The sequence below is a fragment of the Chenopodium quinoa genome, unplaced genomic scaffold (genome assembly GCF_001683475.1).
Source record: "Chenopodium quinoa cultivar QQ74 unplaced genomic scaffold, ASM168347v1, whole genome shotgun sequence".
In the NCBI taxonomy this organism is placed as follows: domain Eukaryota; kingdom Viridiplantae; phylum Streptophyta; class Magnoliopsida; order Caryophyllales; family Amaranthaceae; genus Chenopodium; species Chenopodium quinoa.
In genome coordinates this window covers 2,531,612-2,545,080 of record NW_018744284.1, presented here as the reverse complement: position 1 = coordinate 2,545,080, position 13,469 = coordinate 2,531,612, and the positions used below count along the sequence as shown (strand labels likewise).

At 39.5% G+C, this 13,469-nt stretch overlaps 1 protein-coding gene across 1 annotated transcript; it reads right to left on the bottom strand.

Moving 5' to 3' along the window:
- Positions 1-5,396: 5,396 nt before the first annotated feature.
- On the bottom strand, positions 5,397-6,066 carry LOC110695027. Its single transcript, XM_021872219.1, has 2 exons — positions 5,693-6,066; positions 5,397-5,607 (listed from the first exon to the last, which is right to left on the bottom strand). Exons 1-2 carry the CDS (start codon positions 6,064-6,066, stop codon positions 5,397-5,399), a joined length of 585 nt encoding a protein of 194 aa, XP_021727911.1.
- Between the last annotated feature and the right edge of the window lie 7,403 nt (positions 6,067-13,469).

Here is a 13,469-nt window from a genome sequence, read left to right as displayed (position 1 = left end):
TGACACAACAATCATCATCATAATCAAAATCATCATAACACGATAGCAAGATCCTAGGCATGATACTAAACGGATTAATAACAAATCCTAGCATGTCACTAATAATAAAGATCAAAGCATTAGCCTAGACATGACGCTAGAAACCTGATATTAGAAATATTAGTTAACACCTTAAACATGATACTTGAAATCATAATAACATCCTAACATGATACTAGAAATCATAATAACATTTTAACATGATACTAGGAATTAAAATAATATTCTAAGCATGATTTCTATATCAAAAGAATAATTAAGCAATTGAATTACTCACTTTGATGCCTCGTATCTCTTTCTATAAAAACAATACACACATAAGTAAACTTCAAGAAAGATTAAATCAAATAAATTAAATATAAATTGAAATATGGATTTGGGACCAAACCCTCAGAACTATCAACCTTTCACGTCGAGGTCGAAGGCAACTTCGAGTAGGGCTTGGAGTATTCAAGGCTTGTGAAGGACGAATGGCGTATGTTTAGGGAAAGTATCAAGGACGTGTGTTTAGGATGTGTTGGGATGTGTTTGGGCTAAGGCTACATTAAGGCTAGGCTAGAAATCAAGAGAGAAAGAAGAATAAGCTTTAGCTTAGAAAGGGGGGAAGAGATGATGATTGTTAGTGAATGAAAACGGGGTGATACGACCTCTATTTATAGGGAAAAATGAGGGTCGAAAGATCAGAAAAGAGTCAGAATTCGACTTGGAGTAAAACAGGTTCCATCGCGACGCAATAGATTTATCGCAGCGCGATAGGCTTATCGCGATGCGATATGCTTATCGCAGCGCGATATTTTTATCGCTCAGCGATGCTTTTAAAAGATAGACTCCGTACGGAATCCGACTTCCAATCAAATTGGGTTAATCGAATTTCCGTAAGTATTCTAATTTTATGAGAATTAAAATCATCGAAAACCAAGTGTTTTATCCGATATAAAATTCTTTAGTCTTTATCTTTTAAAAAACAGGATAAATTATAACCTTCTGGAAGATTATATAAGCTAATAATAAATCCTAAGGGATTTAGTATTGAAAACAACCTTTTAGAATATTGTAGAAGCTTGTAACAAATCCTAATTAGTTTAAGGATAAGGTTTAGGTTAATGGACCCTCCACATGGTCATTGAGTCGTGGGTAAGGCTCGGTTTGGGCTCAGTTTAGTATTTTGGCCATAACTTCTTCGTTATAACTTGGATTTGGGTTTGTAATTGATCACCGGATAATAGGTCGTGTCTAATATCCTAAAACAAATCAAGAATGTATAATCATAACCTTTCTCTATTATGTTCACACTAGATAGTGGCAAGCTAGGGTCCAACCACAAGGAAACGGGATAATGCACAATCAAAGTGAAATTAAGAATCTATTGCAAGTAACAAGGGGTATTTTGATTTTTTGTTATTTTCAATGATCAAATTAACTACTAAAATAGATAAAAGCAAGCAAATTAAGAAAGTTCAAACTAGAAACACTAATATAAGGATGGAAAACAAGAGTTGAGAGAAATATGATCAAAACACTAGGGAGAGGGGGTTCCAATCATGTTTGACTAAGACAACAATGATAATCAACATGGATTCATGCCAAGGAATACAAATTCTACTCAAATAATTCATTCCCATGCAATTACTCAAGCAAATTGATGAAATAGATCAAAACTAAACTAGATCATTCCCATGCATCTAATTTAGAACCCGGATATTGGAAATAAAGGTGCACATCAATAAATCCAAGTAATTTAAGCATAAAATCATCAACTCAAGGCTAAATCCAATCAATCATCAATATAATCCCTATCAATCATGATCTTCACCCCCTTCCCTAGCTAAAAATCTAAGCTAGAGAAGAGAAAATAGCCATCACAACTACACTAAGCATGGTTTCAATCTTAGCAAAGCTAAACATGATTCAAATTCAAAAGGTAAGGCAATCAATCAAGTAAAATCAACGAAATAGATGGAAATCAACACTATCTAAAGCAATTAAACCAAACAAAAGGGAGAGGGTAAAGAGATCTTGATTACAATGATGAAACTATGAAGCTTGATTGATGAAGAAAACATGAGATACTTGCATTGAATTGAAGAAAACTTGAAGAAATCTTGATTACAATGATGAAACTTAAAGATTAAGCAACTTTCTCTCTCTAAAATACTAGAGTTTCTCTCACTACAAAGTTCTAATTATAATTGGAAAAAAATAGGATCCTCCTAAAATTCAAGAAAAAGTCTATTTATATTGCATCAAAATTCCGGAAATAACGAACTAAGGAGAGCCCTCTCGAGCAAGGCCGCGTCCTCTCCAAGCTGGGTACAAAACTGCAAAACTTAGGAGGCCGCGCCCGCATCATGAAGTGTCGTTCCTGTGGTGGTTGGTGGAGAGGCCTCTCTCAGCTAGGGAGAGGCCGCGACTGAGGAGCAGGGGAAATCGGGGCCTCAAAATGCCGCGCCCGCTTCATGAAGTGTCGTGCCCGCGGGTGTTTGGGGAAAGCCCTCTCCAAGGGCGCGGCCAGCCTTCTACAGTTTCAAGGTTGAGCTCCAATTCAACCTGTCCGCGCCCGCGACTTGAACACCCGCGTCTGCGACTCCCTGCAGAGCTGCACGCCCTCTGTCTTGAGCATCTCCTCCTCTTCCTTAGCCAAATTTGCTCTTTTAACTCTATCCAAGAGTGCCAAAAACCTTCAAAATCAACAAAGAAAAGATATAAAACAAAAGAAAAGATAAAAGAAGAGGAAAATCACGAGAAAGAACAAAAATAACCAAAACAAGGGTAAAAACGGCTAGAGAAGGCGCGAACAAGTGACAAATGGGGGAAAATCATTAATAAAAAGGGCTAAATAATGGCATAAATGGCACTCATTAAAATCACCCACACTTGCCTCTTGCTTGTCCTCAAGCAAAGCTAAAAGTAAAGAGAAAAAGCAAACACTACAAAGACTAACACAACATGGCAAGGCTTAGGAAAACCAATCAAGTTTTAGAGTGGACAATTCTTCATTCGAACTCAAAAGAAAAAAACTAGCGCCAAAGAATACTCACCTTTCTTAATCAAATGAGGGAAAACACGTTCTAAGATGCTCATGGTTGAAAGAGACAAACCTAAGCTAAGCATAGAGAACTAAAGATTTCATTCTACGCCCAATCCCCAACCAAGCGGTCTGCGTTCTCTCCACTAGTTTCAAATCCACCCTTAAGCTAGTTTCTCATGATTCCTCGAAGGAACCAGAAAAAGATTAAGAAATGTAAAACTTTGAGGAGGTAATCCCGACGTCTTAGCCATGAACACTCTATCCATAGGGTTGAAAACTATCTCCCTCCACCGATATTGACTCAACCCTCGAGGGTCTAAGGGTCTTTTATAGGTTGTAACGTAAGGCTAGGGGGTCAAGGCGGGGCAAAAATTTGAAAATTTTGGTGGTATTTCCTAAGTGAAGCAAAAGGGTTATCAAACCTCAAAAACAAACTCACGAAGTCACCAAACATCAATCAAAAATACCAATAATGTCATCTCCCCCAAGCTTATTCAACACCAACGCACAAAATATATACAAAAACGAAGGAACACTCCCCCCAAGCTTGAACGAAGCATTATCCTCAATGCTTAAAATAGGGAAGAAAACGAAACCAACTAAAATATTTTTGTTGTATTTGTTTCTTGGATTTTTTTTTCTTAGCTCTTATTTGGTGTCCTTGCCTTTTTTTTAACTATGGACAGCTTTTTCTTGAATGCATTTGCTTTATTACACACAATATATACAATTTACTGTCTTGCTTGGTCCAAAAAGCATATTACTTTCTCATTTTCAATACAACCATCACAACACAAAACAAACTCTCAAACCAAAATGCTTCACAAAACTAAGGGTTAAGGAAACAAAATGTCATAAGGCTTGTAATGTGGCTCATAATCAAGAAAGGGAATACAAGGGGTTAGCAAGAAGAGAAAATGCAAAATAAAGACAAAAATTGTAGCAAAACAAAAAGAAGATAAAGAAAATGAACAGATCCCTTGTCATCCCCTAGAGTGGCTCGGTCACGGCCTTGGGAAGCTAGAGGTCAAACCAAGGATTAAGACATGCATAGCTAAAGATCCTAAATTGCCGCTCAACAAGGTGATGAAGGCTAGAACAATGTAACCTCACTGGAGATTAAAATAGGCAAATACCAACCAAGGGTTTCAAATCCCCTATAGAGAGCAACTCCATCTTACCACTTCCCGTGAACTAAGGTTTCAAATGTCCTCCAAGTTCTTAACCTTGCTACCTTAGCTTAAAATTTGTCTAACTCAACCAAAAGCATTCTCAAACCGTGTATTCCATCATCAACTAGGAAGAAACAAGCATTCTAAGGTACATCATCAAAGCAATCGAGTCATGTTTGTCACACAAAAAGGGAAAACAAAACAAAAGAAGAAGGAAGAAATCAAAAAGGTTCACAAACGAGGCATATAAATCCAATTAATTCCCAATCATCATACAATGATCATTCGATAACAACATCAACGATCCCAGGTTCCTTAGAACCAAATGCAAACAACCTCGAAACATTCAAATTCTTCCTAAACTAACCTAAACTAAGCACACCAAAAGAAAGAAAGTGAGTGAAAACAAGAAAGGTCTCACCGGGAGGTTGTTGAAAAGATATCAAGGAGCAAAATAAATTCAACGCATGTTAAGTCCGCTCCAATGCTTCTAAAAGCGACCTACACGATAAGTCCAAGGTACACAAATCAAAAGGGTAAAAGGGAAAAATAAAAGAAAACTAAAAGAGAAAGGATATGAGGGTTAGAAATCCTCCAGGTTGCCTCCTGGGAAGCGCTTGTTTAAGGTCTCTAGCATGACCCTTCACCTCTTTAAAGGTGGATCAAAGGATACCACCTTCCTCAACTTAGAGGTGCAAGTAGCATGCATGCCCCCAAGCTTGGGCAAGAATACATCTTGTAACATCTCTCCATCAAAAGGGATAAATGGAGGCATTTTAGGGACCCAAACTTTCTCAACTTTCTTATTCATCTTTTTATTGTTGTTGTTTATTTTCTTCTTCTTTCTCTTCCGTAAACACCTTTGAGAAGAACCACTTCTTGCATTCTCGATCTTGGGAGGGGCAACCTCACCTTCCTCAAGAGAGTCTTCAAACAAGGATGAGATTCCTACCAAATGATCCTCATTCATCATAGATACTTTGGCCACCTCCTTTGATTTCTTGAAATGGGGCTTAGGACTCCCTTTCAATCCCATCTCTCTTTTCTCAAGATCATTCTCTTGAGGGAAACCTACCAAATCCACTCTACAAATCTTGTCCACCATGGGATTCTTAAATACCTTGGAAAATTCAAACACTATCTTTTCATCAGCAACTTCACAAGTTGATAGTGTTGTTCTTGTAATTGATCACCGCTCCCAAGGTCTTAAGAGCCTCACGACCCAAGATCAAAGGTGTCTTGTTATCTTCATCCATGTCCATGACAACAAAATCACAAGGAACATAGATATGTCCTACTTGAATGGGAACACCCTCAAGCTCTCCACATGGCAACTTTACCGATCGGTCGGCAAGTTGAATTGTCTTCCTTTTAGGGATTATTTCAATGTTGAGTTGTCGAGCAATGGACAATGGGATCAAACTCACACTAGCCCCAAGATCGGCCAAGGCACCTTTCTTCCAAATTCCCAATCTTCACCGGCAAAGTAAAGCTCCCGGGATCTTGTTGCTTCTTGGGCATCTTATGTTGCACTAGAGCACTAACATGAAAAGGAAGAGTGACGATGTCTTCATTGATCTTCTTTTTGTTGGAAAGAATTTCCTTGAGAAACTTTGCATAGGAGGGCAATTGTGTGATTGCCTCAAGGAAGGGAATATTAATATGTAGACCCTTCATCACCCTTAGAAACTTAACTAACTTCTCCTCCAAATTCCTTTCCGCTAACCTACCGGGAAAGGGGACCGGTCCATCAAGATTCCTCACATCACTAGGGGGTGACGGTGTCTTCTTCTCGTTAAGCTTGTTTTTCTCAATGCCCTTACCCATATCAACAACCCCGGCCCATCCTTAACCACCTCATCCTCACTTCTCTTCTCGTCACTAACCTTATTCTTTGGGTCATCATAGGTGGTTCCCGACTTTAAAGTCATAGCTTTGTAAGACTCAATTTTGTAGGTATGTGAGGGGTTAGGGTTTGATTGACCGAGAAGTGTAGATGGTGAATTGAAGGAAGACCTTTCGGTCAATTAAGCCAATTGATAGTCCACCATTTTATTATGGGCTTTGACTTCTTGTATTCGTTGGTTTTGGTTTTGGATTAGTTGGCCAAAAGCTTGAAGTTGTTGGCTCATGGTTTGAAGGATTTGGGTTTGGGCTTGGTCCATTTGTTGCGGGGTTTGGTCATGGTGTTTTTGAGGGAATTGGTTTTAGTTTTGCCTTGGATAGTTTCCTCCTTGGTTTTGGTTTTGGTTGTAGAGTAGAGGTTGGTTTTGGAATTGGGGGTTTAAAGGTGGTTGATTTGGTTGGTTCCATTGTTGGGGTTGAGGTGCAAAACCGGGGGGTGGTTTCCTCCAAGCAACTCCAACTCCGTTGCTCACAAAACCATCTTGTCTTGAGTTTAAGGCGACAACATGCTCGGGGTTCAAACCTCCACAATAAGATGTATCATGGTTTGTACCACCACAATTTTGACAAGAGAAAGCATTGATTTGTGAGGGGCTTGAGCCAACAATTCCACTAGATCCCAACTTGGCTACACCTTTACTCAAAAGCTCCACTTGATGTTGAAGTCAATCAAGCTTCTCCAACTCATCCTTTCTCCCCTTCTCTAGAGTAGTGCTTCTTCTACTTCCCCGTGAATAGTTCTTGGTCACCTCCTCAATTGTTGCTTCAACTTGGTTTTGGGGAATCTTGATTAATTGACCACCCGCCCCCGCATCCAAGTTTGCTCTAGACATAGGTTCCAACCCATCATAAAAGAAACGCATAAGCAAGCTTTTATTGTATTCATGGTGAGGATATGCTTGAACCAATTCTTTGAACCTTTCCCATGCTTCACTAAGGGTCTCATCCGCTTCTTTCTCAAATGATGCAATCTTCCTTCTCATTTTGGCGGTCTTTTCCTCGGAAATGAACCTCTTCAAGAATGCCTTGACTATCTCCCTCCATGTTGTGAGAGAATTTGGCTTGACTTGCTTGAGCCACTTCTTTGCTCTACCCGAAAGAGATTGTCGAAATAAGTGCATACGGATGTACTCTTGAGAAACTTGATTAGTTTGAATCATGGCACAAAGCTCAAGGAATCTATCAAGGTTCTTAATAGGATCTTCACTTGGAGAACGCGAAAATTGCTCCGCTTGTACCAACCTTGTGTATTGGGGATAAATTGTAAAATTGGTTTCCGTGACGGGTAGCAAAATCCCTCCCGTGAGCTCATAATCCTCCTGATTTCCAAACTCACGAAATAAAATATCATCTTCTTGTGTCGCCATTGCCTCACTTTGAGAACTTGAAGACCAAGAATCACTCCCATTCTCAATAATAACACCAAGACCTCGCGCCTCTACTTGATTAAGCCTACGGACTTGTCTCAAAGTACGGTCGATCTCGTGGTCAATGTAATGTGTGGGTGGTCATTGAGACCTCCTTCGCAGCCACCAAAGCTAAGTAAACAATTAGCACTGACTAGCAAGAGAGTAAATGAACAAAAGCAAAAGCTAAAATTCCAATAATATCACAATAAAAGTACAAAACTAGCCATTTCCCCGGCAACGGCGCCAAAAATTTTATCGCCGGATAATAGGTCGTGTCTACTATCCTAAATCAAATCATCAATTTGTAATCCTAACCTTTCTCTATCAAGTTCACACTAGATAGTGGCAAGCTAGGGTCGAACCACAAGGAAACGGGGTAATGCACAATCAAAGTGGAATTAAGAATCTATTGCAAGTAACAAGGGGTATTTTGATTTTTTTTGTGATTTTCAATGATCAAATTAACTACTACAAATTATAAAAGCAAGCAAATTAAGAAAGTTCAAACTAGAAAAACTAATATAAGGATGGAAAACTAGATTTGAGAGAAATATGATCAAAACCCTAGGGAGAGGGGGTTCCAATCATGTTCAACTAAGACAACAATGATAATCAACATGGATTCATGCCAAGGAATACAAATTCTACTCAAATAATTCATTCCCATGCAATTACTCAAGCAAATTGATGAAATAGATCAAAACTAAACTAGATCATTCCCATGCATATAATTTAGAACTCAAATATTGGAATTAAAGGTGCACATCAATAAGTCCAAGTAATTTAAGCATAAAATCAACAACTCAGGGCTAAATCCAATCAATCATCAATATAATCGCAATCAATCATGATCTCCACCCCCTTCCCTATCTAGAAATCTAAGCTAGAGAAGAGAAAATAGCCATCACAACTACACTAAGCATGGATTCAATCTTAGCAAAGCAAAACATGATTCAAATTCAAAAGGTAAAGCAATCAATAAAGTAAAATCAAGGAAATAGATGGAAATCAACACTATCAAAAGCAATTAAACCAAACAAAAGGGAGAGAGTAAAGAGATTACTACTATGAAGCTTGATTGATGAAGAAAAAATTGAGATACTTGCATTGAATTTAAGAAAACTTGAAGAAATCTTGATTACAATGATGAAACTTAAAGATTAAGCAACTTTCTCTCTCTAAAATACTAGAGTTTCTCTCACTACAAAGTTCTAATTATAATTGGAAAAAAGTAGGATCCTCCTAAAATTCAAGAAAAAGTCTATTTATATTGCATCAAAATTTCGGAAATAACGAACTAAGGAGAGCCCTCTCGATCAAGGTCGCGCCCTCTCTAAGCTGGGTACAAAACTGCAAAACCCAGAAGGGCGCGCCCGCGACATAAAGTGTCGCGCCCGCGGTGGTTGTTGGAGAGGCCGTAGCTGAAGAGTAGGGGAAATCAGGGCCTCGAAATGTCGCACCCGCGGGTGATTGGAGAGAGCCCTCTCCAAGGGCACGACCAGCCTTCTACAGTTTTAAAGGTTGAGCTCCAATTCAGCCTGTCCGCACTCGCGGCTCCCTGCAGAGCTGCGCGCCCTCTCTCTTGAGCATCTTCTCCTCCTCCTTAGCCGAATTTGCTCTTTTAACTCCATCCAAGAGTTCCAAAAACCTTCAAAATCAACAAAGAAAAGTTATAAAACAAAAGAAAAGATAAAAGAAGAGGAAATCACGAGAAAGAACAAAAATAACCAAAACAAGGGTAAAAACGGCTAGAGAAGGCGCAAACAAGAGACAAATGGGGGAAAATCATTAATAAAAAGGGCTAAATAGTGGCAAAAATGCCACTCATCAATAATATATCGTTAGAAAGCACTTTTCAATCCCAATCCAACTACACAATTATTGGACCTAGATTATAGACCAAAATAAACTAGTTTGGACTTTATTATAAATAGGACACGAAATGAATGATTTTAAGGACACGAAATGAATGATTTTGGCTTAAAACATTTAAGGAAAGGCTAGAAATGGTTAATGCTAGAGGAAACTTCACGAGGTTCTTTTAACTCTTCACTTAACTCGATATTCAAAGACTTAAGTTTCTTGGGAAGGCATAATAAGGTGTCTACTGAAGCCCCCACTTTGATTGAGTTTGGAGAAACGTAAGTTTTGAAAATGCTAGTCAAAGTAAATCAATAGGGACGGAGAATGCTTCAGAACGTTCTGCGATCCTAAATCATTCTTTTTAACACCGATACTTGTAGAAAAATGTTAATTCTACAAATAAAGGAGTTAGAAACGCGTATCTTGCACCATTGGATACACGCCTCTGGGTGACATATTGTCGAATCAAATTCGTTCTGTTTTACAACCTCCACAATGCTTAGTGAACGACGTCGAAGGTGGCAGTGCTTCGCTATTTTTAATATTGTGGCAGTGCTTCGCCATTTTCAGATTAAGGTGACAACCTCCACATCCTAGGGACATCGTCGAAGATCACAGTGCTTAGCGGTCATCAAATGTTAGGGTGACAACCTCCACATCCTAGGGAAAGTCATCAAAGGTAGAAATGTGTCTCCATCTTCAAATCAAAGTGACAATCTCCTCATCCTAAGGACATCGTCGAAGATCGCAGTATGTCGCCATCTCCAAATCTCGTCAATACTTAGATGGGACCAACCAATGCTGACAACCTCCACATCCTAGGTAGAGCCGTCGAAGATCACAGTGCTTAGCGATCCTCAAACCTCGCCAATGCTTAGCCGAGATTAACCAATGCTTAGGTGCAATCAATCAGCCAATGCTTAGGCGTGCATAACCAATGTTTAGGTGCAATCAATTAGCCAATGCTTAGGCGTGCGTAACCAATGTTTAGGTATAATTTTTCCAGCCAATGCTTAGGCGCAATATGTTCTGCCAATGCTTAGGCGTAATGTGCTCTGCCGGTGCTTAGGCATTTCTAAGTGTAATGAGCCAATGTTTAGGCGCTTATCAAATATGCTTTGCCAATGTTTAGGCGTGCTCAATCAATAAAGTGATCGTCATCTGGCCGATCATCAATCAAAAATTGTAATCGGGCCGATTACTAATCAAATCAATTTCTCATCAATGTCTCATCATGAGGCTCAAATCAAATTGTGGGACCCACAAGGTTTGACGCGGGCGGAAACAGATCTATCGCGTGACGACAGGTCCTATCGCGCCACGATAAATTCGCTGTAATTTAAACCCCTATTCTTCAATTCGCTCATTCTCACTCGTTTCTCAACCAAATTTGCTCAAATTTGTTGCAAATCGTCGCATTTCCATTCTAGTTTGTCGATCTATGTAAGTTTTGCTCAAACTCTTCTTAATTTGGGTGAATTTCGAGTATTTATTTCGCATTTTTTTGAAAAATTCGAAACATGTTCATGCTAATTACTCAATTTTTGTTGAATTTCTTGCCATGAAATTGCTTGTATGTGTTGGTATATTTCTTTGTGAGTAATTTGTGACTAGAATTGCATGATTTGGTGAAGAAACGAGCGTTTTACCATTGTTGAATACTCTAGGCCCGTGATTACAATGTGGCTTGTTCTTCATGATTTTTCTTTCTCTTTGTGCTTAATTTGTTGCAATATTTGTCATAAAATTGCAAGAAATTGACTTAGTACTCAAAATTTGCGTTGTTATGCAAATCAAAATCATGCTCTGTTTTGCATTTTTGTACTCTGTTTTGACGAACATAGTATCATGCGACTAGGCGAACTTAGATACCATAGAACCATTAATTTACTGTTTTTTTTTTCAACAATAAATAGTATGGCTCGATGTCGAGGTTTTCGATTTACGTTCCCGCTTGTCTCACCGAGAGGATGAGCCCGTAAGAGACGGTGACGACGCTTCCACCAGCCGTGCGTGGTCTCTCCCTGAGTGGGATGAGCACACCCTGGCTTTTCAGCCGGTCTACTACATCTCCAAGCACGTTCGGCTGGGATTCACTAAGGAGCACGTTCATTGCACAGTTCGGGCAACGATACTTATTTTGTTTGTCTTCCGCCATCATATTATGGGGAATGAGGTGGTGAGAGTTCTCTGGGATTCTTGTGGATTGACTCCCCTTCTTCGGGTTGCTACGACTCTTCATCCCTAGCGAGAGAGTCATCGCATTGTTCGAGGTGTCCTGGAGTTTTTCTAGGACACCACGAACACTTTCCATTTTCCATGGGGTTAGATGACCATCACCTCTCTCGACTTCTCTGTTATCAGCGAGCTCGAGTTTCGGCCTGCTTGACTTCCTGCAGATAGGATGCACACTCTAGTTTCTCCAGAGACTGCAGAGTTGCTGGGTCTTGTTGTCCACATAGCCACTGCTGAGGCTTAGAGGATGGACACTAGCATGAGGATAGTCGGCAGAGCGCTGCTTGCTGAGGCTTTGGATGATGATGCGACCACCCCGGAGCAGCGGGTTCGCATCTTTGTTCTTATTCTCCTGTCGGGGACCTTTTCTCCTTATAGAGGAAGTCGTGTTTTACTGCATTATCTTTCTGCCCTGCGCGACCTTCAGCGGGTCGGCACGTACGACTAGGCCATCCTTGGCTATGTTGATTTTCTTTTGGCACTGCGTTCGGCTTGTCGTCAGCAACATTGCAGGGCAGAGATTTCTCTCTCTGGTTTTTTGAAGATCGTAGATGTACCTCTAGTCTTGTGATTTCAATCTCACTCTTGATGTTCATCGATTCTTAGATTTTTTTTTATTTCTCGCAGATCTGGCTCTACAAGTATTTCCCTTCGCTGGCTTTGGTGAGGCCTCGGGCTAGAGGGCTCCCGATTGCCGCCAGCTGGCAGGATCGCCGTGCTGGTCTGGCTTCTACCGCTGCTGTCAGGGCTGCGATTCTTGAGGTAAGGATTTTGTCCTTCGTTTCTTACTTCTTTGGATTTCGTCACGAGTTCCTGACTTATTCCTTTTGTTGTAGCACCCTGAGGTCCAATATCTTCCATGGGCTGATTTGGGCGATTTTAGGCTAGCCTTTCAGTATACTACTAAGAGGCGTTTTTTCTGGGGTACCTACGAGGTGGTATGGTACCTGGGGGAAAGAGTGGTCATCCAGCACTCCTCAGCTGTTCATATGGTTCCCGCTGATCCTCCTGCTTAGATGATGAGTGAAGAGCAGCTCCGGATCCATGCGACCAGTGGTGCGATAGTCGAGGACTGGCGAAGACATAGGTGCCCCGACCTGTAATACTCCGTATTTTATTATATTTTTATATATATAAATTATTTATTTTATTTATTTTTATAAATTAAAATGATTCATTTCATTTTAAAAGAGATTTATTATATAAATATTATGTAAGTGTGTATAAAATAATATGAGTCATTAATTGAGGCAATAAAAGTGTTTAAAATTGGGTCATCTCTATTTAAATAGTTGGATCAACTTGTTGGGAAATTAAGGGCACTTAAGAGCCCAACAAGTTAGCCCCAAAGGAAGAACTTAAGGAGGGGTAGGATTTAGTAATGGCAGTTTTGTAATTATGTGTTTTTGTTTTAAAAGGGGAGTATAATTACTTCAAAACCTCAAGATTTTTCACTCTAAAATCATTATTGTCAGATTTTTCACAAAAATCCCAAAAGTTTTCTCTTTATTTTCTCTCTCCTTTTCTCTTTCTTTTTTCCTCTGTTTTTCCCTCTCCTTTCACGCCTCTCTCTCTCCTCTTTTCTCTCCCACTGGCGCATCGGAGGACCACCGGCGACCACCGCCGGCCACCCGCCTTCTCTTTCCTCTTTTTGCGGTTCAGTATTATTGTTAAAAAAATATATATATATATATATATATATATAAAATAAAAAAATAAAAAAAAACTCTTTTCTCTTCCTAATTTAATTCTATTTGTTTTTATTAATTTAAAACATGATTTTTGATTATGTTTTGGTATTGATTTTGGGTATTTGAT